This window comes from Lepidochelys olivacea (assembly GCF_965140295.1).
Source record: "Lepidochelys olivacea isolate rLepOli2 genome assembly, chromosome: 14".
Classification (NCBI taxonomy): domain Eukaryota; kingdom Metazoa; phylum Chordata; order Testudines; family Cheloniidae; genus Lepidochelys; species Lepidochelys olivacea.
The window spans coordinates 13,340,297-13,367,693 of NC_140424.1; the positions used below are offsets into that span (position 1 = coordinate 13,340,297).

The window sequence follows — 27,397 nt, forward strand, 5'->3', positions numbered from 1 at the left end:
AAATCAAGGCAAGCTGCCATAAGCCAAAGGAAACTTAACAAAAGCCCTTCACTTTCCTCAAGTTCAATGCTGTGAGGTGTAGAGCGGTGGCTTCTCACAGGGATTTTTCTCCTGATGTCTCCCTGTCCCGGGACGCTACACTCACCACTAGAGCGCCTCCTTCTGGTCGCATCTGGGGATTAGCTCTACCATGTTGACGTCCCTTCCTGACATTGCTCACTCCATCTCTCTCCCTGTCTCGCTCGCTTGAGACTCAACTGCTCCTGCTTTGTGGCTTGGCCCTCTGGCCAGGTCACTGTAGCCCTCTCCTTCTGGGGGGCATATATCAAAGTCTCTCGGAACCCCCTGTCCCAGGCAGTCTTCCCATTCATTGCCCCATAACAGTGCCACTTCCCCAGTGGCTGGTAGGGGAACCCAGGCCCACCCTCTACACTGGTTTCCAGTTCAACAAGCACTCAAGATCTGTACAAGGTCTATCCCTTTTTGCTGTATCCCTGGGTTGCTTCCTACCCTACCTTCCGCCACCTTGACAGTGACAGCAGTTTCTGTCTCTACCGTCCCCTTCTACTTTCAACTATGGGGCATTATACAGGCCCCTCTTGTTCCTGTCCTGATGAGCTTCATCTCTAATTAGCCCTGGCTCCTCCTCTAGGTGCAGCCCAGGTGGTTAACTGGCCCACCTAGCCACCTTCCCCCCTTCAAGCCTTGTGTGGGGTGGACACCCCATCACACTCCCTAGTAGCCATTCTTGCAATTCCACCCCTTGCGCCCATACAGGGAGTTGGCAAATGGCAGCCAGATGATGTCACTTGCTGACCTTGAGCTGAGTGACTAACTAATTTTTTTCAGTTCGGTGGCTGATAATTTTGGGTTGACCTGAAATGGAAATATTTTGGTTTTCTTGTCAAAATGAACCCCCCCGCAATTTGTTTCAAGACAAATGAAACGTTTCATTTGACCGGAAATGAATGTGCGAGAGTGTGTGTTTGTTTCATTTTTGGGAGTTTAACTTTTTAAAAATACATTTAGTTAAATTTGGAAACAAAACACCAATTCTAAAATGAAAAGCGGAAACGTTTCATCTTGAAAATGTTGTAGCGAAAAGCTGCGGCTTAAAAAATTTGCCCCCCCCCCCAAATTATTGCGTCAGACTATTTGCTAAATTCAGCCCCAACTCATGAAAAGTTTGGGCGGGCTCAAGCATCACAAAGGGCCTTGTGCAGGGTCCAGGCTCCGAAGTGAACTTCATACAACGAATTGCCATTCCCACATTAATGGCAGCTAATTTCCCAGACAGTATGGGCTTCATTTTGATTAAAACAAGAGGAGGCGGAGTTGTGCACCTAATTACACTTGCACATACACAGCCGTCCCAACAGGTGGAGCTAAAGAATGCAACATTTACTGTTCTTAAATGAGACAGCAACGTAAGTTGCCTGGCCTTGGGCAGGGAGGTCATGGTCACCTGAGTCCATATGTGCACGTGCACAACAGCGGATGGATTTCCACATGTGGAGATTTATGAATGACTGAAAAAGCCCCTACTTTGACGGTTGGCTTTTCATTTCCTACAAATCTAATGACAGAGGAACAGAATCGACTGTGAACATATTCAGGAAACAGGTTCATGGTTACCGTTTAAAAGCTTCCTTTGCATTATGAAGTGTTTGTGCCGTTTAGTCAGTCACAAACATTCATGTACCCTCTTGAGAAAATACATCCTACGCCAACGGAACAAAATAATGTAAGGGCCTGATCCTGCAAATACCCTTTCAGACTGGAAGTTTATACTCATACAATAATCCCATTGAGGTGAATGGGATAATTCACATGAACAAGGACAGCTCATGTGAATTAAGGCCCCAATCCTGAGCAGGCTGACCCATACGCAGATATGGAGTCTCACTGACAACAGGATCAAAGCCTTAAATTGAAGAAAAAAAAAACCCCCAGGAAACACGATAGATGAATGTAAAGCTCACTCAAAACATCTTATCTAGATGTGATCTAACAACACGGGCTCATTGAGAAAACCAATAACCTTCACGGGAGGAGATTCTCCAAATGTGATGTGCATCTCTCAGTTGAAGCTGCTGTGAAATAGATACTAATTTTACCTGTAGAAATTCCAATTATCTTGTACTTTTTCTGTGAATGTATTAGAAAGGGGAGAGAAGAGCTTGGTAGATACTGTAAACAATTTTCTGTGAATGTGCATTCGAACCTTTAACCTGGTGGTTCTCAATCTTTTTAATCCCAACATGCCCTTTTCCATACTGGGACTTCTCGGGGCCACCTCTTTCAATCTAGCCAGAATCCCCATTCCATTTAGCAGTATGGGAAAGGCAGGGTGGCCATGAGCCCCTGTGACCTTTCTGGGTCCAAGCCCCAGTTTGAGAATCTTTGCTTTAAATGGATCTGTTTTAATGGTGCTTGTGCCCTTTTTGCCCTGTGGCTTTCTGTGGAAAAGTCTAACAAACAAGCATGCTGTCAGGAATGTTCACAGAATCCGCAAACGATAAGGGAACACCAGGAAACACCTGAAGAAAGCCGAACCTGAACCCACAATCACAAGTATTCATCTTGGAAACTTGATTGTCAGGGTTGCGATCACCCAATCAGGGAACAGACATATATCATGCAACATATCTGTTCAATCAAAACTCACCAGTAGAGTTCAAAATCTGAATATTTAATGCTTGCCATGAACTGTGTGTGTACCATCTGGGGACTTCTGAGCACATAAATGGCAAAAGGTGTAAAAGCCATGCAATTTGGGACAGATATGGCAAAAATATTAGCAGTTGCTAATTTGCTCATCTCTAGTTTTTTACCCACTAAAGGGCTGATCCAAAGCCTACTGAAGGCAATGGAAAAGCTTTAAAGGATTTTTGATCCAGCTCTAACAGGGCATGTTGACAAAGCCTATGTTTTGATTCTTTCAGAGGAGAGTATGTCAGAAATATACAGATGGTGTGACCTTTATTATTAATTATTAATTATTATTATTATTATACATATTGCAGTAGCAAACAGATGGCCCAGTCAGAATGAGGCCCTGTTTTGCCAGGCCCTGCATAAACACACAGAAAGAAAGAGATACACCCCTACCCCAAGAGAAAACACACCAGATGAAGGGAGGGGGAGTGCGATACAACGTATGTGTAAAGAGACTGTGGGGATGATACGCTTGTTAGTTCCAGCATAACAAGAACATCCCCAATTATATTAGATAGGTTATCATATTTAGTAAGGATATAAACCTTCATATGCCAAGCACTGTCTGCTTGGAGTCAGGAAGAAACTTCCTCCATGGGCAGGTTATTGCTCAATTGTCCATTAAAAGATATCTTGTTCCTGTCCGTGAAGCATCCAATACTGGCCACTGTTCGAAAGGAAACCCGATTAGAGGGACCAGTGGTCTCATCTCATCTGGCCATTCTTACAATTAGTATCAGAGTGAAATTAATGGAGATTTTGGAGGAAAAAAAATCTTCACATTTTAGGTTAAGCAACAGTTTGGTCTCTGAATCTTCAAAAATTCACTGCCACCTGCTACTAATTTTATTCTTGGTTGCAAAAACCATTGATTGCCTAAAGGGAGAGGGGAAAGGAGCTGTTAAGGAACACTTCACGCAGAGTGAATGAGAGCACAAATAGCAGGGGATGTGTGTCTTAATGAGCAAAGGGGGCACTGATCAGTTTGCTACACAGTGAAGCCTGACCCTGAGATGTGTTGAGTGCCTGGAGCTCCCCTTGACTCCAACAGGACCCGAGGACGTCATGTCTCACAATCAGGCTGGGAGTTTGTTGTAAAGGCAATGACAGGTTGTGCACAGAACTGAGCAGCAAATCCCTCATTTTCGGTCTCACTGGGCCCTTCCATCGCACTCCAGAAAACAGTTCCGTTTCTTTGCATGGAGAGATTCAGGGAACCATCCCCAACCAGAAGCTTGCACAGCCAACCTGCTCCCCTTTTCTATCTTATCTAGCCCCAAATCGCTGCTTACCTTAATGGCCTGAGTGTTCGCAGCAGCCTCAAGACCCTCAGCATTCCAAGAATTTTAGTGCTGCTGTCCGATACCATTGAAACCAGGATGTCAATGACCGAGATGAGAACCAGCACCCCATCGAGCACATTCCAACTGCTCTTCAGGTAGGCCTTCTCCCCAAAGCACAAGCCGAGCGCTACCACCTGCCCAAATGGCAACAAGTTATGACTAATTCAGCCAGTATGTTTCTTCCAGTTAGCGACTTGCAGCTAATACATTATTCACAGATAAGTGATTGCGAGTCCATTTGCTTCCCAGTATAGAAACCTAATTAGACAATTTTGTAAAGTGTGATACCGTAAGGACTATAAAAATAACTGCAAAAAACACCGCAGATTGTCCCTTAACAGCTGATGTATTTTTAATGCAACTAAACCTAGTTGTGCAAAAGTGATTCTATTAACGTATAGCTGTTGCACATAAGATTTGATCACATGATTATTTGGGCTACTGGGGGAGAGAAGTGGTTTCGAGGTCCTGACTATAGGCTATTGCTTTCCACCAGATTTGCAAATACAGAAGACAGGGGAAGTTTCCAAATGAGAAGAGAATAGTTCTGAGATGCTATGAATTATATGAGAGCGACATACAGGAAAAAGTCTTGCCAATCTTTGGGCCTGATTTTGGCTCTAATTCAGCAAAGCATTTACGCATACTTTTAATAAAACAACAGCAAACCACCACCACCACGTCGCTCTAACACAGCACTTGTCATTAGTGGATCTCAATGCACTTCACCAAGGGGTCAGTATTATTATCCACATTTTACAGATGGGAAAATTGAGGCACAGGGAGGTGAAATGACATGCCCAAGGTCACCCAACAGCCAGAGGCAGGCAGAGATAGGAATAGAATCTCAGTCCAGTACATTAGCCACTATGTCACACTGCTTCTTCACCAAAGCACTTAAGCGTAAACTTATCTTTAGGTCATGGAAGTCAATGGGACTTACCCACATGGCTGAAGTAAAGCATGCGCTTAAGTGCTCTATTGAAAAGGGATGGACTGCTGATTTGAGGCCTCTCATCTCATCTATACTCCAAAAAATCAGGAATAACTTCAGTGGAATGATGGTGGTGCAAAATGCACGGAGAATAAAGTGCATGGTATTTATTGGGTTACTTCTCCTTCTCAAGTAGCAGAGTAGATTAAGACATGATAATCTCTGGAAAAATGGGCACAGGGGCTTTAGAAATCCAAAGTAATAAAATGGTGCTAAAGCAGCACAGCCAGGCTTATGCTTTGGCTTCATTTACCTTAACTGTCATCTCAGCCAGGAAGATTACTGTGAAGATGTAGTTGGACAGCGTTAGGAAAATTCGTTCCTATAAAAAATAAAAAAAGAAAACGAGAGACAAGGTTTTATAGTCTGCTCTCCAAATCTCTCTCTTGAGATATATATTTGGGTAGTTGCTTAATGTTCTCCTGATTTTATGCTGAAATAAGTCTTGGAATGTTTGCTCCTGAAGATGATGTCCAAACATTTACATGATAACATTTCACTTGTTTATAGAGCTCTTTTCCTATGTTACTTTGTGTATGTCAGTACCATGGACAGCTGCCAGCTTTCTCTATAGGATTCTGCTTGCTTCACCACAGGTGATGGGTGAAATAAGCGAAGGGTGCAATTGAAATTCACATGCCTTCTCTCTTAAATCTAAGCCATTCTTTCTATGTATCCTTTGGCCATTCCACACTTTCCCAGGTTCTATACCATTCCTTTACCCATCCCAAGTACTCTGGGATGCATGGGGGTGCTTGACAGATGTAAGGAGAGTTTTCCTATGAATGATACATAGTGGGTGTCTCACAACCCTTCACCTGTGGTTCTCAGAGTACTTCACATGGTTGTTGTGGGACTTAATGATTCTTGTAAAGTAAGCTGAATACCCACTCTACAGAAAGGCAATCTGAGGCACAGAGAAACCATGCCTCAGCTGGTGTAAACTGCCATAGAATCATAGAACTGGAAGGGACCTCGAGAGGTCATCTAGTCTAGTCCCCTGCACTCAAGGCAGGACTAAGTATTATCTAGACCATCTCTGACAGATGTTTGTCTAACCGGCTCCGCAATGATGGAGATTCCACAACCTCCCTAGGCAATCTATTCCAGTGCTTAACCATTCTGACAGGAAGTTTTTCCTAACTTCCAACTTAAACCTCCCTTACTGCAATTTAAGTCCATTGCTTCTTGTCCTATCCTCAGAGGTTAAGAAGAACAATTTTTCTCCCTCCTCCTCGTAACAACCTTTTATGTACTTGAAAACTGTTATCATGTCCCCTCTCAGCCTTCTCTTCTCCAGACTAAACAAACCCAATTTTTTCAATCTTCCCTCATAGGTCATGTTTTCTAGACCTTTAATCATTTTTGTCGCTCTTCTCTGGACTTTCTCCAATTTGTCCACATATTTCCTGAAATGTTGCACCCAGAACTGGACACAATACTTCAGTTGAGGCCTAATCAGCATGGAGTAGAGTGGAAGAATTACTTCCCGTGTCTTGCTTATAATACTCCTGCTAATACATGCCAAAACGATGTTTGCTTTTTTTGCAACAGTGTTACACTGTTGACTCATATTTAGTTTGTGATCCACTATGACCCCCAGATCCCTTTCTGCAGAACTCCTTCCAAGGCAGTCATTTCCCATTTTGTATGTGTGCATCTGATTGTTCCTTCCTAAGTGGAATACTTTGTACTGGTCCTTATTGAATTTCATCCTATTTACTTCAGACCATTTCTCCAGTTTGTCCAGATCATTTTGAATTTTAATCCTATCCTACAAGGCACATGTGGCCCCTCCCAGCTTGGTATCATCCGCAAACTTTATAAGTGTACTCTCTATGCCATTATCTAAATCATTGATGAAGATATTGAACAGAACCAGACCAAGAACCAGTCCCTGCAGGACCCCACTCATTATGCCCTTCCAGCATGACTACTCTCTGGGATTTTCCAACCAGTTATGCACCCACCTTATAGTAGCTCCATCTAGGTTGCATTTCCCTAGTTTGTTTATGAGAAGGTTATGTGAGACAGTATCAAAAGCCTTACTAAAGTCAAGATGTACCACATCTACCGCTTCTCCCCTATCCACAGGGCTTGTTACCCTGTCAAAGAAAGCTATCAGGTTGGTTTGACACAATTTGTTCTTGACAAATCCATGCTGACTGTTACTTATCACCTCATTATCTTCTAGGTGTTTGCAAATTGATGTCTTAATTATTTGCTACATTATCTTTCCAGGTACAGAAGTTAAGCTGACTGGTCTGTAATTCCCCGGGTTTTCCTTATTTCCCTTTTTATAGATGGGCACTATATTTGCCCTTTTCCAGTCTTCTGGAATGTCTCCATGTTTTCATTGAAGTCAATGAAACTATGGCAATTTATACCAGCTGAGGGTCTGCCTCCAAGAAGTTTAAATCACTTGCCCAAGACCACGAGAGAACTGGGAACAGAACCCAGCAGTGTTCCCATGCTCTAACCCAGTCCTATCGTCTAACCACTAAACCATGCTTTCTTTCTGTGTAAGTAACTAGTGATTACAGAGGAGAGCCATGGCCTAATTCCCTATTTATAACCAGCAGAAACCTTTCTTTTTAATGATGATCATTAAATAAATTACATTTCCCCCTAATCCCTACACAATCTCTGATTGCTTGCACTGTGAGATGGAGAGTTGGAAGGGGGGAGTAAGACAAACACAGAGTGTATGTGTGTGTGTGTTTGTGTGCACTCTCACACAGGGACTAAAACATCTCACTGTAACATTATGGTAACGTTAACGTTACTAGAGATGCTGGATTTATTTCCACTGCTCCCTAAAGAGCAGTTCTCTAAGAAATGCAGCTCTCTAAAAACCAGCTGCAATTTAACTACGAGAAAACACCATGGAAACTCTCACTTGCCAGGCCATGATTTACTGAGAGTGACACAGGAATCACTAAGTAGCTTGTTTCCATCCTGGTGTCCATAATTAATCACGTCGTAAAGACCCCTGCTGTGACTGCACGAGGCATGATAGAAGACATCCCTGGTCTTCAAGAGAGTGCGGCACAAAAGGTCGGCAAGTGTGCGGTGGGGCTGAGCATCTGCAGGAGCGGATAAGCACCTGCTTTAGGCAGTGCAGATAAAATGGTAATAGCAGGTATAAAAGAGTCAGAATATTACACTTCTCTTTGGCAAGTGTGCAGCGATTTGGAAGTGCAGTCTCCACGCACCGCATCCCCTACTCTCCGGAACAGGAAGGCCTGCCTCCCCTGCTCTGACTGGCCAGCTCTAATTGGGAGAGGTAGAGAACTGGCTCTAGGCAGTTAGAAAATCCATGGCTCTGGAAGGCAAAGTACAATTATTTGAAACAAGTGAAGCTAAAATAACTATTTGTGTTTCCAGGCAAGAGCTCTGTCAGCTGGAACAGGGCTGTGTGCCCATGCCTGCCCTGGCTCGCTCTCGCCATTCCTTCAGCATCTCCTGCGGTGCCTCCTTTGGGTGTTCCCCGCTTCTGCTTTCCATCTTCTGTCCAGCTCACCTTGATCCCTGGGTGACCTCACTGGCTCCCATGGTTACCATACCCAGGCTGATGGTTCTCTCACCTACCTCCTGCCCCTGGGCTCTCTCTCCTCTGTCCACTTCTGCATCTCAGAAATCTCCTCCGAGTCTTGGCAAGACCAGGGTGCCTCATTCTCCCCTCACCACTGGCAGTACCACTGTCCTCCTTATCTCCCACGCGCCACACTGTTGGCTCCTCCACATCCAGACTCCCAACCAATCCTCTCACTTCTCCCATTTCAAACAGCACGAGAGACCCCACCTTTCCTCCCCATCTTTGCTGCTCCCACTCTTGTCCTCACCCAGGGCCATCCCACACCTTGACTGGTGCAATGTCCCAGAGGCCCAGGTCAGATGGCTTTTAAACTGGAGAACAACAAATAGCATGGAGTGGAAAACGAATACCCGTATTTGCGTGTGAATCCAGGTCACCATAAAAAAAAAACCACAAACACACACCAGCCTTTCCCCGAACATCCGTGCAAACAAAATACCCCTCTGTGCAAGGGTTTCTGGACAGGGCTCTAAGGGGACCCAACATGGGACCAAAGAGCCATTCAGAATGTGAAGGAATGCTCCTAAATGTGTGGGCCAGATTCTCAGCTGCTATAACTTCAATGGAGTTATGCTGATTTACACCAGCTGAAGATCTGGCCCTATTTCTGCAATATTCAGCAGGTGAGTCCAGACAGCAGCATTTAATACCTCCAAAGAAAGTTGGGACAGCAAAGAAATTCTTTGCTCTAGCTTTCTAAGAGTCTCCACAATACCAAGAGCTACAAGGGGATTTCCAAAGCTGCCTAGAAGATACAGACACCCAGTTCTCACTCATTTCAATGGGAACAGGGCCTCCAGATCCCTTCACCAGCTTTGGAAAAATCTCAGCCTCCATCAGCTGCACGAAACCCACTAAAGTCACTAGAAGTCACCCATGTGAAATGTCAGGACAACTTCCCACAATGGACTGGCTGGGGAGGGAGCCCAGCATCCAAAGCAGTTCATCTGTTCCCGCACTCAAAGAGCGAGCTCATGTGAGGAGCATGCCCATCCCACCCTAGCCAGCCTTTTACATGTGCAGCAACTGTCTGAGCAGCCCGCCTGACAATGTCTAATGGGGAACAGAAGTCGAAAAAAGGCATCTGTAAGTTAAACAATGGCTGAGAGCTCCAAATAAGCTCCAGCAGCATCCAAATTCACAATGTCAAATTCATTAAAAAAAAGTGAGTTAATGGAGAGTGGCATCAATGGACTCTCATTAAAAGGGTGTTTTTGTTTTAATAGTTTCAAGGGGATCCAAACCTTGTTTCACAAAACTCCCATCCTGAATGACAAGCCTGTTTCATTAGTGTTTGGTGAAAACAGAATACTGATCTGCAGGAACCCTGCTCCATACTATAGGCCCTATTCATAAGGACCAAGGCCAGGAAGGACCACTGTGATCATCTTGTCGGACCTCCCGTATGACACCAGCCATGAAACTTCCTTCCCCGCCCCCCAAAAAAAATTACTACAGAAGAACTTTTAGAAACACAGCCAATCTTAATTTAAAGATTGCCAGTGATGGAGAAGAATCCATCATGACCACTGGTAAACTGTTCCAATGGCTAACTACCCTCACTGCTACAAAGGTACACCATTTCCAGCCTGTATTTGTCTCGCTTCAACTTCTAGCTATTGGATCGTGTTTATATCTTTGTCTCCTGGATTAAAGGGCCCGTTATCAAATATTTGTTCCCCATCTAGGTACTTATAAATTGTGATCAAGTCACCCCTTAATATTCTCTTGGTTAAACTAAATAGATTGAGCTTCTTGAGCCTTCTGTGGCATGCTAGAGCATTTGTCATAACATTGCACCCAAAATAGGTCATGCTTCCCCGTCTAAGTTCATTGTTTCGGATCCAGCCCAGGCTGGAAGTGACTAAGAGTTGTTACCATCTGCTGGCTGGTTGGTGGCTAAAGTCCAGTTCCCAAGGGATCACAAAAGCCACCACCACCCCTGGCATTAACTGGCAACCTTGCAAGACTCAGAAGAGATCAAGGACCGAATGGGTTGTGAAGACTGATCACCACTCACCCTAATGGTGGGCCCCTCCCGGGCAGGGCTAGGGAGCTGTGAGGAAGTCTGCATTGGAGCTACTATCCATGCTGCACATATTCTGGGGATACAGAGGCTTCACTATCCAGGGCTACCAACCCAGCATCTTTCCCCAGCTATATCCTCAGAAAACCCGCTGGACTCACATATTGACAGATGACAAAATGATAATGAGAGTTTACATTTATATAGAAAGACTCCAAAGCACTTTGCTACTGTATACATGCAATGAAATGAAGCCATCTCTGGGGTGGAGGACAGTCACTTATTGCACAACAGTGAAGGAAAGAAATTTGGCTTAAGGAGATTGGGGCTTATTCTCTGAGGAGGAGCGCTAGGGGGATCTTTAATGTACACAAAGAGCACAAAGAACCTTAGTTTTAAGATCTCAGCCTAAAGATCCACAGTCAATAAACAGCAAGGTACTCATGCACTGAGGGATCAGGGATTTATATTGTTGCAATATGAACAGTCTTTTGCAATATGTCAGAGGCAGCCTAGTGTACCTCTCAGCCACAATCGATACAAAAATAAAAGAGCAAGTGGATGATTCTGCCCATCTGACTGATAGGAGTTGATGTTATGAGGGTCTGGTTTGAAAAATCATTATGCAATTTATTAAAGCAAATGGTTCAGGGAAATGGAATTACAGTGCTTGTATCCATTCAATTTGCTTATGTCATAACAAAGATGATCGACAAAGAAGCCAGAAAAGTACAAAATGAACAGCTTCCCCCTATCCCTTCCCACCACCCATACGCCGATGCAGAACAGATGGAAGGAGCTAACATTGCGCAGAGAGAGTAAAAGTGTTTGAATGCTTATCAGAGAAGAAAATGGAGACAGATGTCCTAGCTATATCATGTATTAAAACAGTCTGATTGTGGCTGGGGAGATGGGATATTAAAAGTGGAAGCCTTGATGTCTTTCCCAGCAAATGAGTGCTGTTCTTGTACATTTCAGAATCAGATTAAAGAAACTTTGGTGAGGGCAGAGGATTGAATGCCTGAAAGAATCCCTGTCTGTTGGCAGCATCATGGAAAGTCCACTTCAGCATGTGCTGTAAAGGTACGTTTATTGCTGAAGTTAACGCCGCATAGGCAGGATTGATTTTCTTTTAAATAAACCATGAATGGCAAATTATAAACAGCTGGGGCAAGATCCCTGGATACAGCCATGATGTTCAGAGCACAAGGCACGAGCAGCACGCAGAGATGGCTTAAAGCCCTCCCATGCACTGCCCTGATGATCGTGATGCTCTGTGCCTGGCTGTTTCCTCTGTGCTGTGTTGGAGCCTGAGGGCTGCCCTTACTTACGCTGGCGTGTAATGATCACAAAGAGCTAAAACATACTGCTGGACCAGGGCAGTGCAGGGGACGTCCCTACGTGTGGTGCTCCCTTTTATCTAGCCATCTGCACGTCCCACACACCACGAGCAGCAGGAAGGGTGGATGGTATATAGCCTCCAAGTTGGCTCTATACCACTGCATGCTCATCTCTCACTGGCAGATCCTCTCTGGGCCAGACAGACAGGGTTTGTGGTCCAAGCACTGTATCAGAGTTGTACAAAGCAGCCGCATGGCCCCCAAGGATCTGATTCCTGATCTGGAATTCGGGGCCAGATCCTCAGCTGGTGTAAATCAGCATAGCCCCAATGACTTCAGTATAGCTATGCAGACACATACCAGCTGAGGATCTGGCCTCCTTTTTCTTAATAGTATGAAGGAGAGAGAGAGAGAGAGAGAGTCCAGTGTGACTTGAGCTTTGGTGGCTCCACAATGAATGCATAACTCTGATACTCACAGCACTGTGGGGCTCAATTTTGGGCCGTTCCATGGCAATGGTAATGCAGTTCAGGAAGATAATAACCAAGACGATGTGATCAAACATCTTGTGAGTGATGATTTTATTGCACATCAGACGGAATCTGTCCAGAAAAGACAAAAAAGACACATAATGAGCTGTTAACACCTAACTGGTCTGAAACACTTTTGTCAAAGCGTCAGCCTTATGCACGGCGTGAGAACTGAACAGTCGGCTTGAAAAGCAGGTGCACTGCTGACTCCCAACTCCTTCTCTAGGGTGGCCATGTGTTAGCAAATTTTTCTCAGTATAAACAGAAAAGGGTTCAAGCCACAAAATCTGAACACAGTTTGCAACCACCACAAAGTTTAGGGGTGCTTGGTTGGATTTGGGGTTTGGTTCATTGTAAAGAGAGCAGCCGCTTGCAACTTATACCTATTGCCAGGTTCGGATTTCAAGCTCTCCTTTACTCCAAGGGTCAGAGACACGTTTGGATTCAAGGCTCTAATTTCACTCCATCTCTAGCTCGAAAATAGCCCAGTTTGAGTGTGTTGGCTAAAGAATGCTATGCTGAACAAAGGAACAAGAACTATTTAGCATGACAGATGGCTGTATGTTGATGCAGGATTTATAATATGGTATTACATTTCCCAAAGTCTGTTTCTAAAAATCTATGTAATCATTGTATGAATGAATTGTAATGCTGCTTTGGGCCTCCAGCTTAAAAACACAAGGCGTCCCCTAGGACAAGCCATGACATTGCTGCATGAACGTGTATCAGGGCACTGATTCCAGATGGCCATATAGCAGCTGACCCTTGGAAAGAACAAAAGACTCTTGCTCCTTTATGTAAGCAACAAGCCTTTCCTGGAGGGGTGTGACTAGGCGATGGGAGAAAGGGAACACAAAGGCCCAAATTCAGAGGCAAGTCTAAGTCTAGAGACTAAGTTGGTGTAATACTTTCTTTTGGTCCCCTCAATGCATATGTGACACCAATTTAGATGCTATTGGATGTACCTAGCCACTGTACCCAGGTGTTTTTTCTACCTACTGTGTAGAGTCAAAAGCTCACCCTGGGTGCTTGGCTTTATTAAGAAAGAAATTAACAACAGCATAATAAAGATCTGTTCAAGCCTTCTCTCTCAAGCGTGGCTGTGCCTGGGGTTCCTCCCTTATGACTTCTCAGCCCACAGCCTAGATCCTCCCACCTCCCAGTGGGCTCCTGCTGGCAGCGTCATGGAACGGAGTAACCAGTTGCCTGCCCCAGTGAGTCAAGCAGGACCAACTTAACTCTGCCAGCAGGCTCAACACCTGCTAAGAGGGTGAGGTGTTCCAGGCAAGCATTGCCAGCCTCTTATAGACTTCCATAGACTCGCAGGGCCAGATTTAAGGGTGATGTGCAATTTAGATCCCCTGACACTAGCTTCAATTCCTTTATACTAAGTTAGACTCCCCTGGAGCTACTTACAGCCCCACCCCTAACTACACACTGAGGAGCTGGAAGAAGGGGATCAGTTAAAGTGGCTCCCAGCTTCATTGAACACACACCTCTTTGCAGCTCCTTGTGAAGTCAAGAAGAACTGGTGAGAATAGTTCAACGAGAATCTGCCTGAAGGGGACTGTAAGTTACACACCATCTCTGACCACCACCACAGACGACTGGGCAAACAACTGGTCGCTGCTACCTCCAGCAGCTATTCTGACCCCTTGACCTTTAGGTCCTAGCTTTCCCGGCCTGGAGCAGCATGGTTTCCCCTGGTACTCACCTCCACTAGGGCAAAGGCTCTCATTGGGTTCTGCTCTCTTTCTTTAACCAACAGTGTGTGCCCATGAAGCAATGTCTGGAACCTGTCTATTGATATGGGGTAACAGCTGATGTCCACAAGTCCTTAGGACCAAAGGACCACCTATCCTAAGGGAGGAAGCAGAGTTCCTCAGGTACCCCAGGTGAATAAACAGGGGCTCAGATTCCGTGCCGCACCTCCAGGAGGCACAGGGCATGGGTGAGGGCAAAGATGACTTTAAACCACCTTTTCACGCTCCGTATTGTGGGCTGTTCTGGGAGCTGAACCTGATCCTGGTGTAAGTTAAAGCAGTGAGGGGCTGCTCCTTTTGCTGGCTATGATCTACAGTGCAGCCCCTGATCCCAGAGCTACTATAAGCGAAGAGCCCACACCCATGATCTGCCCACAGCTCATCCTTACATTAGGGCTTACAGTAACCCTACAATTTATCTGCACCAGGGGAATGCTCTCCAGCCAGTTGCAGCAACCCGTATTGCTACTATATGTCAATGGAGTGGTACATAGGGAGTGGAAAGGGGAAAGAATCTGTCTCCAAGATTTAGATAGGGCTGTGGGCTTTACCCTCATCGATGCAGCAGCTAGGAGATGGGCAGGCTGGCATACAATGAAGACTCTGAACTTCACGGTGCTGGGGCAGCGTAATCCACTGTAACACTTACATTCAATTCTACCCACAGCTATCACATTATTATGCAAGTTGCCTTACTTAGAGCGAGGAGCAAAGATGTAGATAGACCAGGAATCCCTTTCTTTGCACCAGGAAGGTAGGTGTGCCCTTATCCAAGCCTTCATACGCTCACTTTTGCTCTAAAAGAAAAATGACAACTGTACAGTGAGTTGTAATCAGTTATTCTGAGCAACTACAGCAAGCATCAGCCATGGAGTGAAACCCAGACAAAGCAAACAACCAAGCGTGAAACCCTTGTGATGCTTTAATTTCTCCTCCTCCCTGTCAACCTGGAAGTTACATGGCAGTACTGCAGGCCTGCGAGCTGGGGTCATTTCTGAATGACATTTCTTGTGTATAATACAAAACTAAAATAATGAAATTGGCAGCATGGGTACACATGACCTGCTGTGCATCTCAGGGATGGATTGATGATACCTAAGAGTACATGCATGCAACTCCACTTACAGAAATGTCTTAAGCACAGCTGTGTAAAGGAAGAGGGAGGCCATAAATTTAAAGATATCTACAGTGTGGACAAGCACTGCTGCACATGGTATCTGCTCACAGTCACCACTCTAACATGGAGATGGCATTTTAAAAGTTATCATAAAGAAAAAAACAGAGAAAGCTGTTTTTTTTAAAAAAAGGGTCTTCCAAACCTAATAAGTCACAAAACTAAGATGGCACATTTTTTCCTATAGCAGAAATGTCACTCACCATTCAGCAAAGCAGTTGATTATGAGCTGAAAAAAATCAAAGACCCCACTGTGCATGGCACTGCCAGCAAAAACTGGGGCACAGTCCAGCAGAGCCCAGGTCTGCGCTGATTAGTGACAGGACTCTCTAAACATCTGAAAACTCTGTTACCATTATTTTTATAGCATCATGAATACACTAACAGGACAAGTGTGTTGGTTAAAATCTCTGCTCTGTGGTCAGTCTCAGACATTCTGGATACTTAACAGATGTTTGCCCGAATCTTCCGAGGTTTAATTCGAAGTAAAAGAGGAACATATAGGGCTTATGTTAGAGACAATAAAAAGGACAGAGGGTCAGACATCTGCCTGCCACTTGTGGACTCCTGTGTCGGTGGGACTTCGGTCTAACTCTGGCTGCTGGACTGGGTGTGCAGCTGGCTGGGTGGTGTACAGCGGCCTGTGATATCCGTGAGCTCAGGCTTGATGACCAGGTTCATTCCTGCCTGGAACTTTATGACTGGCATATTTGTGCACCACTGTGATATTGGAGGAGTCACCCGTGATTTCCACTTGGGTCCGTTAACAGAATGTCAAGTGTGCACTTTCCTTACCATTTTAATAGATTACTTACACCATGGTGGCTTAAGACAGGAGGGCAGATTTTGGGGCTTTGATCCAAAGTCTGTTAGTGTCACCAGGAATCTTTCTATTAACTTCAATGGGCTTTGGATGAGGCCCATAGAGTACAGCTGTATCCGATATTAGATTTGTTCTTTCCATAAGACCATAAACCACGTAGCAATGTGCCAGCCCCTCAGGGCAGAGAGCTACCCTTACTTGCACTGAATACTAGCTTATAACATGTGCCGACTTTTTGAAATCAATGGGGTTACTTGTGCAGCAAAGTGCTACTGGACGTCAATAAGGGTAGCACAATTTAGTCCTTGAATCTCCAACCGGGGAGAGATCTAAAGCAGAGCCATTTCGCTGAAACCCCCTCCCATAACATTAGGAGAGGATCAGACAAAGGGGGAATGGGCAAAAAATCACCATGGATTGGATTGGATTTTGCAAAACTAAAACCTGATTTCCCCAAAACAAAACTAGCCACAGGTTCTGTCCATCTTCCTCCAACATGCTAGAATTTCAGACTTCAGATATTGCCTTTAGTTGGAAATCCACTATATTCTGAAGGGTTTCAGAGTAGCAGCCGTGTTAGTTTGTATCCGCAAAAAGAACAGGAGTACTTGTGGCACCTTAGAGACTAACAAATTTATTTGAGCATAAGCTTCCGTGAAATGCGCTGTAGCACACGAAAGCTTATGCTCAAATAAATTTGTTAGTCTCTAAGGTGCTGCGAGTACTCCTGTTCTTATAGTCTGAAGGTTAACTTTTAAGAGATTATCATTTATAACCAATCAACTCTTGGATTTATACACCCATTATTATCCCAATTGCTGGGCTATATGTCAATATTTAGAGCTTTACTGAATTACCTCAAACTTCTTATAGTTTAAGCTGTAATTGATATAGACACATTGGACCAAGTTGTACACATACATTGCTTGCAAACCTACTGATGCCAATAGAGTTGCATGGGGTGAAAGCAGAAGCGGAATTTTGCACACTGCATACAGAAGATCCATCTAGCACCTCCAAGGACCAAAAGGACAATCGAATGGCACTTAGGGTCTAAGTGAATTATAAGGCCCAAGTTTTCATCATGGGTCTGATGTGAAAATGATGACCACTTTCCAGGTTACAGTCTTGCCTTCTCATGACAAATAACTTGAAACAATTTGCCCTGACTAAATAATCCATAGGTCTCTTAATTTCCTGTATCTTCACTGTATACTCCTCTTTCCCCACACACTCCATATTTTTAATTCTGGATAATGCCATGACATAGCTCTTATAGGGACAGGTACAAAAGTCCAAGAAGTCGATGGGAATTATTCGATTGACTTTAATGGGCTTTGGATCAAGCCCAATGGCACTTTTTATCCTCAAAGAAGATCAGTGTCTTTATCCCTATTTGTAAAATGGAGAAACAGAGGCATAGAGATGTGCAGGGACTTGCTTGTGGTCACTCAGCAGAGTAGTAGCTAAACCTGTGATACTTGATTTCCAAGTCCAGTGCCCTACCCAGTAGACTGCTAGTCAAAACAGGCACCTTGGGAGTGCATAAAATGATAGAGTTTAAACACAACCCCGCGCATTCCCCCTAGGAGCTGAGCAATTAGCAGTTTGAGCTGGTTTGGACTGTAAAAACTGGAGCTGTCAGTGTAATTGAGTGGAATGGGTGAAATGCTTTCTGTGCTTATATGCACTCAGCCAGGAGTCTCATTAGCAAGTGTTAATAGCTAGTACAGTGTCCATTTTAATGAAAATGCTTGGTGACAAACTGAACCCTTTGGAAAACGAAAGCCACCTTTCGAAGTTCTAGATAGAACCCTGATAGCTACCTCAGCCCTTGAACATGTAGTAAGAGCTGTGACTTGGTCCAGTTAATATTGTATGCTGGACGGGTTCCAAAAGGATCTATTATTCAAAGCATTTCTGGTATTTATCTTGAGGATTTGAAGTGAATGGTAATGCGTCAGCAGCACAGAATGCCTCTTTATGTTCCTTTTGTCCAGTTTTAATGCCAAAGATATTTTGGGTTTTGTCTAATTGTGGCAGCTAGCAGTTCAAAGGCTACATCAGATAATAAATGGGAAAAGTGAACTTCCATCATGTCCCTCTATTCAACATGTATGGGAAAGGCTTGGGACATAGATCCATCAGTCATTACTGAAGCTTTGGCTTCCTTATACTAGGCCAAGTTCTGTTCTCTGTTATATCCATGGAAATCTGGAGTCAAAGGAGTTACTCCAGATTTACACCAGTGTAACAGAGCACAGTTTGGCCCACGATCATCTGAGCCAAATCTCTGTGAAATAAAAAATGAGTATTTCCAGCCGACCCCCATCAGATGCTTTCTCTGCAAAGTCCAGATACACAGCATTGCTTACAATCAGCCTGATTGCTGCTGGAGTTTCCATTATGTTCAAAGAGATATATCAATTATGTTATTTAAATCATATCTATTTGTTCATAAGACACACCTGGCCAGGATGAATAAAGATGTGGAAGAACAAGAAGAAAAACAACCACCACCAACCCTTTAATTCAGTTGCTCGTTTCTTAAACAGAATGTTATGAGCATGATCTTGCTGGCCTATTGAAGCTAAACTCCCTCTGTACTCAGTGCCTCTACCCAGTTGACAAAGAGAGACATGCCCCTGGGGTCTATCTGGTGGACAAAACACGTGCATAACTCCCATTGATATTAACCAGTGTTATGTTCAAACATCAAAGGGGGAATAGAGAACCCTGTAGAGACTACATTAATGAGATCTATTGAAAAATAGTTTCCTGGTTAGGAATTTCAGATATTATTAATGTGCTTCTAAGGGCAGAAGGGAAGAATGCTGACATTAAAAGATGACTGATATACGTCTTAGAGCAGAGCGACATTGATCTATAAAAATTTTATTATAGGAAAAAAAATCTGCTAATAAACCATCCATGCCTATCAAGTCAACTGAATGCAAGCTAGAAGATGTATTGTGAATCTCAGGACTGGATTATTTCATTCTAAACACTGAGCAGGGGAAGATTGAGATAGTAAAATAGATGATTCCCTTATTGTTGATCTGCTTGTTACAAAACTAGTGCAAAACAGCCAAAGGTGAAAGCAGATGAAAAAGCGCAAACAGAATTATTTGCACTTTGCATACGGGGGATTGTGTTTGAAGGGTCTTTTGGTTCGAGACTACGTAGCTTCCCCACTTTCCACTCCTATTTCTCACTAGCTTGGTTCTACGTTACAATGGACCTTTTGCAGAATGTGGAAATTTCACTGAGTGTGAGAGAGAAAAACCAAAAACTGGACCAGCATATATGAACATCAAAGATCTCAGGTCAGAGTCCAATTGCAGTTACACCTGTATAAATACGGATTTGTATTGGGCCATTATTTCAGTGGAGTTCCTCCAGATTTACACCTGTACAACCAAGAGCAGAATTTGATCCCTTGATTTTATTTTGTGAAGAAGAGTTAATGGGCCTGATTCTGGTCTCACTTATACCAGTGTTAATTGGGCGTGAATTCACTGAAGTCAATAGAGTGACACTAATGTAAACTGGGGCCGGGGTGATCAGAATCTGGCCCTTGTTCTAGTTTTTAGTTTAGTGCAGAAAACATCAAGTACATCCAATAAAGACAGCTTTTTGGGCGTTGCTCCATAAGGGCACATTTAGTCCTCTAGGATCACGTTGATCTAAATAAGAGTCCAGCTTGTTTATTTTCTTTGGAAAAGAACTTGAAATTTCCTCTCATTCTACCCAGGTTAAATTGGGGGCAAAACCCCAAAAAGTGACAGGAGGAAATCAGAGCAGGAAGCTCAAAATATGGAGGGAACAAATTCTTTAAGCTGAACAATATTTTCTAGTAACCGCTGTTTCATTATTTGTTTGAAAAAGGAGAAAACTCATGGTCTCTGTGTAAGAATTCAGGAGAACCCTCACAATGAGGATGATCCAAGAAACATGAACCTTATTTTGCCAGAATATAGGACTTTCCATCTCAAAAGTGCACCAAGTGGTTTACAAACTCTTACCAACAGAACCATTGAAACACTGGGAGGGCACTGGTCTAGCAAACAATCCACTTCATTGCACAGCACAATAAAATAGGGATGAGAAGTTTGGCAAAGTACACCAGAGCAAACCCAGATCTTAGAACATTACTACAGGGACTTTAGTCTGTTTACAGTAAATATTTATACTGTGTCCATGGAAAGCAGAGAAGACTAAAGTCTTTAAAACTCTCAGCTTAAAGATGCAGTACGCAATCTAATTCAGAAATTCATTCCAAGATTGCAGTCAGTTACCAATTTACTAGCTGGAAGATGTAAACTAAGAGATACTGCATGCAGTATGTTCTGATGTGCCACTTAGGTGTTTGGTTCAGGTAAGCTGGAAAGAAATCTGGCCTTGAGACAGAAGATGAAAAGTCTCCAGCTAGCAATAAGATCATGATCTTTTGATAATTTTAATAATTATTTTTCTGAGAATAATTACAGGCCCTTTTCTTGGAAATTCCATCTCCAGGGTGACCAAAGTGGTTTGCTGAACTTCTAGGAGGTTAAGAACCAGGTTAAAGCAATCAGTTAAAATTATAGCCTGAGAGTCCACATCTGAGACATAGTGGAATAAATGTATTCTAAAAAAGGAGATTTGTGGCTAGGCAACTATATCTTGGTCAGAACAACCCCGGTTTCTCATCAGTATGTACTTTGCAATTATGGTAGTCTTTAGCATCCATTAACATTCTCAAAGTTCAATTTTCATTCTCCAATGCCAGTGAACTGTACTAAGATATTTCCACAACCTGCTTCTTTCATAGTCTCAGTATTGCCCCAGCTGCTTCTACAATAATGACTGTTCGCAGACACTTGCCCAGACTAACACTACAATGGAGAATGATGCCTATTTCTGACCCACGCTGGTTGCTCATTGCATCTGAAATGCTCACTAAGGTAGACTAGCTAGTGTTTGTGCTGTGCTGTGTTCTCCAGGCCCAGCCAATTTACAACTGACAATTTACAGCATTTCAGAGGCTGGCGGGTGCCTGCCTTTTTCTGCCCACGTATGGATGGCTAATATCCATTTATCTCCTTTCTGGGACAGTAACAGGAGTCACTGCCCAATCTATTGGGGTCACTGGTCTAAGCAGACTAAGGGCTTCTCTACACGTAAAGCACTGAACCTGCGTTGCTGTAGCACTTCAGTGAAGACACTAGCTACACCCATGGGACGGCGTCTCCTGTCAGAGTAGGTAATCCACCTCCGCAAGAGGCGGTAGCTAGATCAATGGGAGAATTCTCCTGTCAACCTAGTGGTGTCTACACCAGGGCTTACGTTGGTTCAACTGTGTCATTCAGGGGTGTGGCTTTTTAACACTCCACAGCAACGTAGCTATACCAACCTAATTTCCTAGAGTAGACAGGCCTAACACACACCACGAACCAAGAAGCTCAAGTTGCAGTGGGGGAGGTTTAGGTTGGATATTAGGAAAAACTTTTTCACTAGGAGGGTGGTGAAGCACTGGAATGCGTTACCTAGGGAGGTGGTGGAATCTCCTTCCTTAGAGGTTTTTAAGGTCAGGCTTGACAAAGCCCTGGCTGGGATGATTTAATTGGGGATTGGTCCTGCTTTGAGCAGGGGGTTGGACTAGATGACCTCCTGAGGTCCCTTCCAACCCTGATATTCTATTGTTCTATGAAGTTCCCCCCCTACCCCCACAAACCTGGCTTCCTCCTGGTTCAGCAGTTAATTCCACACAGTCTTGTGTGCCCAAGTGACATAATCAAATAAAGAAAAGAAATCCTCCCTTATTGGCAGGATGTCCCCACAGCCCTGGTCCTCCCCTTGCCCAGGGAGTGAAGGAAAAAGAAGTCCAGGGCCTTTCCCCAGCCTCCAGTCCTTTCCTCCTTCCAAGGGGCATTCCACCCCATAAGAAACCTCCGGCTTTTCATGATTCCTAGTTCACAAGGCACAGCAGTCAGCAACACTATCCATCTGCCCAGTGGGCCACAGCTCCTCACTCCTAGCCTGATGCAGTCCCTACAGGCTGCACTTTTCTTTCCAGGGCAATGAATGGGGTTTAAGCCTTTCCTTGTTCAGCATGGATTAAAATTCACCGACCCTACCATAGTCCCCAGTCGTGCTCCCTGCAAACTGAAGGAGAGCAGGACTGGTGGGTCTTTCATGGACATCAGTTTGTGACGAGAACATGGAGACCATTATCCTAAATATCATCAGATTTTGCTGCCATAGTGTCAGTTGCTATCTGCGTAGAGTTTGATTTTAGCTAGTTGTCAAGCCAGCTGCTCAAGAGCTAGGGCAGGCTCACGACTCAGAATAAGCCTAGACCCTTGGTTGAGCCTTATAAATTTTTAGATTCTGTCTTTATTAGCAATTTGCTATCACCTGTTATTGTCTCATCCTATTTATAACTCTCCAGATAGGGAGCGAAATTCTCCTGCTGTAACTTACGGAAGATGTTTCAAGGTCTCGTTAGCCTTTGCAACATCCCCATGCAGGTTTCGCTAGCATAATAGAAGAAGGTCAGGGATGAATGAAAGATCTCAATAAAATGAGGTGTTCATGTCACATTTATGCTTGCACGCACAAGGAGATAAAGTTCCAGGAGACCTCCAGATGCTGAGATATGTGGGGAAGGCGGTCAGGAGGTCTTTATTTGATAAGTCACATTCTATGTTCCTTATTGCCTGAAGGCCAAGTTTGGTGCTAACCTCCAACCCACACCCACGCAATCCCCCTGATTTCCCTTAATGGGGCTGGACAGGGTGGATGACAGCTCTCAGTTTGGTTCTTTGTATTTAGATGCATCTCTAGTGCGGTTGCAGTGACTCTAATGCTGAAACTGCTCTGGCATTTACACAAATTGGACTCGGCGTCACAGTACAAATTACACACATTCATCTGAAAGCAGAGATCCAGGGAAAATGTAAAATGGGAAATGCCTCTTAACCACCTCGCATCTCTAATCAGTGCAAAATTACAGCTGATTTTCTCCCCCTGCCATGCTTTTAGCAAACGTTTTCTAAATGGCACTTCTCAGACCTCTGAAAGAGACATACATATTGGACTAATGCCTCTTCACATTGAAATTAATGCAAAGGCTAATGCTGCCTCTATGAGTCTAATAAGTCAATGAGATTAATGGGCCAAATTTGCCCTTGGATATACATCTGCTTCTCCTGTTTACATCAATAGAAATTGCCCGCTCACATCTGAGGGCAGAATTCGACCTTATAGTTGGAGAAAGAGAAACGTACTATTCTCTGTTTCAAAGATAGATTTTTTTTCTGAAATAACCAGAGACAGGCAATGCATTTGTGCTGTGTCTACTGCTGGATACTAGCGTGTACAGAAGACCCAACCCCAATCTGTCTGGACATCCCCTCTGGGACCAGGGAGTAACACTAGGTTCCTATGCTGCTGTACTAATGGGAGGGTGTAGACTCATTATACCCTGGTCTCCTCCCATCCCCCCCCCAACCCACATCCAGTGCACCTACACAGACTAGCCATGTGTTACTCAGATAATGCACAGATAGCCAGGCTATGTCCACTGCATGACTTATATCACTTGAAAAACAGAAGTAGAAACCAAATGACACAGCCTTCCTAACAGCTGCACATCCCAGATAGACCACATCAGCCCTCTCCCCTGTATGTTGTCATTTATGGTTCTGCAGAGAAAGCATGTGAGATTTGAGGTTCTCATTGCTCCAGCATGGAACCAATTCGAACTTGGTGGTTTCATTGAGTTTGCTTGAAGATTTTGGCACTCTTTCTAACCCAAAACTGAAAGCAAAAGTTGCAAGGGGGAGGGGGAGAGGGAGAAACAGAAAAGTTGGGAAAAACATCAAAGAACAGCTTTGCATGATCTCCTACAAAGTACATCTAAAGCACTAAGAACAGAACGGGCACCACGCTCAGGTCCAAGAGCTAAGATCATCTGGGGCTCCATTCAAAGCCATTCTATTGTACCTCCTGCTGCAAAGCCCACGTCTCATTTTGTAACCTTCACCCTCCCTGACACCACCGTCCCCCACACCACCCGCTGCAAATTGATAGGTCACGGGGGGTCAGTCCCTTCGAGGGACACAGGTTATGCATCCAGAATGGGCGCTTGTGTCTGTCCAGGCTGATAATGGGTGGAGGTTTCTTGTGGAACAGGAGGAGTGGAAAATGTGTGTTCCAGCCAGGGCTGCAGTGGAACCTAGGTGGAGAAACCTCCAGGGGAAGGAACATAGGCTCTGACTCCGTGGGTTCTCCGGGGCTGGAGCACCCACAGAAAACAAAATAGTGGGTGTTCAGCACCCACTGGCAGCCCCATTGATCAGCTCCTCCACCTCCCCTCCAGCGCCTCCTGCCCGCCGGTGGTCAGCTGTTCAGCAGCATGCAGGAGGTGGGCTTTCATAACCCATGCACCCCCCTGTGGCTTTTATGCGGGATTTACATGGTGTTCCTAAGTCTGCTGCTAGAGAGCAGGAGAGATGCACCCAGCTGCAGTGGACTATTGCCCGACGCTCAGCAGCGTTGTTCTGCTAAGGGAATGGGTGTCAGTTAAACACAGGAAAGCCAAGAAGCTTCAGCAGCCACTGGCTGTTGATTTGTCTTACCAGGTTGCCTTCATCATCACCGTCATCGTCGTCCAAAGGGAGCTGATGTAACAAGACTCCCGGGGAGGTTTTCCCATTGCAGTCTTGATGCTCTGATGCAGCGGTCCGGCTGCTGTGCATGCTGCTGGTTCGGTACAGGGAAGGCACCTGCAAGGTATCTTGGAGATCGAACGAGCCTTTAGTTTCCAGCGACGCCATGCGGTGAGGTAAAGAGCCATTAACGCTCCCAGTCCGGCTGGACCTCTCCTCGTCTGAGCTTTCCCCTTCCTCTGAACTCTCCTTTCCATTCCCAGACAAGAGGGATTTGCGCTCCCCACTCTGGCTCCGACGTTTCAGGCTGGGAGCCCGCCCCAGGCTGTTCCAGCTTGACCTGCGACTATTCCAGCTGCTGGCTGCGCTCCAAGGGCTATGGGGGGAGCTCTGTATGCTGGACTGAGGAAGGGACAAGAACATGAAGAGAGTCAACCCAGCATCAATGCCACCATCTCATGCTTGTTCCCAATGGACAGGCCTAGAAATACCAAGGCAGCGAGCGCAGTATAAACACCTAGACAGACAGAGCCCACACAGCTGGAAACAGCCGCACAAACCAAACAGAAACAAAGCAGCCACAAAGGGTGATCAAGAAGATGAGCTGCATACCGGTGATTTGAGTTCATAGGCATTGGGATCCATGGAGACACTGCTGGCCCTGCGAGATTCATAGCCCTGAGCTGCATCTCCAAACATGGCACTTTTTGGCATTGGCATTGGGGTGGCAGCTGTGTGGATGATAAGGGGTGGGGTCAGGCTCTTCTTCAGCTCCGGGAGGTCGCTCAGTACCATCACTGGAAGTAACAAGGAGTTTTTAAAGATACTGCAGCTCTAGGAACATTCAATAAACCATCATTCTCCATCACCCTTCAGGTTGCATCCAAAATCAGGGTGACAAAGGACGCGATGGCCCTAAAGGAGCCAGCTCTAATCAGAACATGGGCCAATAACACAATTTCACAAAAAGGAAAGAAGTCTTCAATTAATGGGACAAAGGAGATTTTTAATGAGTGAGTGGGAGGTTGGGTTTTTGTTTTAAAACCAGAAATTGAATGGCACAGGGGCTCAAATAAACTTGTTTACAAGATCAGCAGCCAAGAACAGACATTGATTTGTCATCTGCTGCTTCAGGAGCGCCAGCAATCTGCCAACCATGCCTCCCCAACTTCCCCCTTCCATTAATTTCTTTCGTCTCCCCCCACGCTTTGCTCCCCACAATGTCCCACTCTCTCTTCCTGTAAGCTCTTTCCCTGCTTCCTCTCCCTATGCTCTTCTTCCCCAGTTCTCTTCCCCTTCTGTACTCCTTCCTCCACATTCTTTCAACTGAAGTCCTACAACACTGCTGAGGGTGCTCTGCGGCCCCACACTCTCCCTCTTTCCCCCTGAGCTTCGATGCCCCCAGTTTCTCCTCTTCCGACCTCCCCAAATCTTCTACCTCGTGGACAATAAATATGTCTCCCAGCAAAGCCCACCCTGACCATTCCCTGTGCCCGCTCTCCAAGCATTAGTGCATCACAGCTCTGCTGCCTGTCAAAGTGCGAACTACAGACAGCAGCTCCCTGCTGTTTCCTTCCCCAGTTATAAACCCCATATCCATAGTATATGGGCTGGTTCTTGGGCTTTACTGGGAGATAACGGACTAACACCATTACATGTATTTGCCTTTGTGTCATGTTCCATGACTCATATTTAAAATCAGTTATACCTTGACAGAGTCTGCAATGGCCCGAGATACTGCTTAAACACTTCCCCAAGAAGGGCTTTCCTCCTTTGGACACGTTGTGTCTCCTATCAAGTGAGGTTGCCTAGAAGGACTAATTTCCAGTGTGGTTACTTACAGGCTGGGTTTGACAAGTTTTTCTTAAGTCCACCCTCTTCTTCCAGGCTATGAGGGAAAAGATCCCCCTCAGAATCAGACTTAGAAGCATCTCCCTAGAGCAAAACAGAGCAGCTTAGCAACCAGGATAATTGGCTATGGGTATGGAAATGCCTTCTGAACAATGGGTCCCATCTCCAAAAACATACCTACTGATCTACTGAAATTAGTACCACAATGGGACATCACCTTCCACACAATGAGGCATGCACATATTTATACCACATACTGTTAACTATACTCCCAACAGGCAGAGCTACCCGAAAAGCAGCCAAGGGCTGGGGTCAGAAGACAACCACTTGACCTCCTCTGCTGGAGTTGCACACTGGGCAGACACTAGGGAAAGGACATAAACCTGATGAATGTTCTTTGGATGAAAAACTGACCCTCCTTGTCCTTGACCATTAATCCAGGGATGGGATTAGAACTGTTTACATACAAGCACTGAACACAGCTCTTTCCAGTGAAGCTTAGAGGAAATAATCCAAACTTCAGCAAGTGGGATAAACAGTGGACTGTAGGTTTCAGCAGATAACTGGGGTCTGTCTCTGAAAA

At 44.8% G+C, this 27,397-nt stretch overlaps 1 protein-coding gene across 2 annotated transcripts in view; it reads right to left on the bottom strand.

Moving 5' to 3' along the window:
* CACNA1G (calcium voltage-gated channel subunit alpha1 G) overlaps positions 1-27,397 on the bottom strand; it is a gene marked incomplete at its 5' end in the record, with an annotated part of 157,634 nt that overhangs the window by 49,491 nt on the left and 80,746 nt on the right. For both annotated transcript variants that reach the window (XM_084648139.1, XM_084648140.1), the window contains 7 exons: positions 4,011-4,195; positions 5,309-5,377; positions 12,498-12,621; positions 15,009-15,109; positions 24,934-25,365; positions 25,576-25,760; positions 26,805-26,898. In XM_084648139.1, coding sequence (XP_084504265.1) covers positions 4,011-4,195; positions 5,309-5,377; positions 12,498-12,621; positions 15,009-15,109; positions 24,934-25,365; positions 25,576-25,760; positions 26,805-26,898 — 1,190 coding nt within the window. The remainder of the gene's footprint in view (positions 1-4,010; positions 4,196-5,308; positions 5,378-12,497; positions 12,622-15,008; positions 15,110-24,933; positions 25,366-25,575; positions 25,761-26,804; positions 26,899-27,397) is intronic.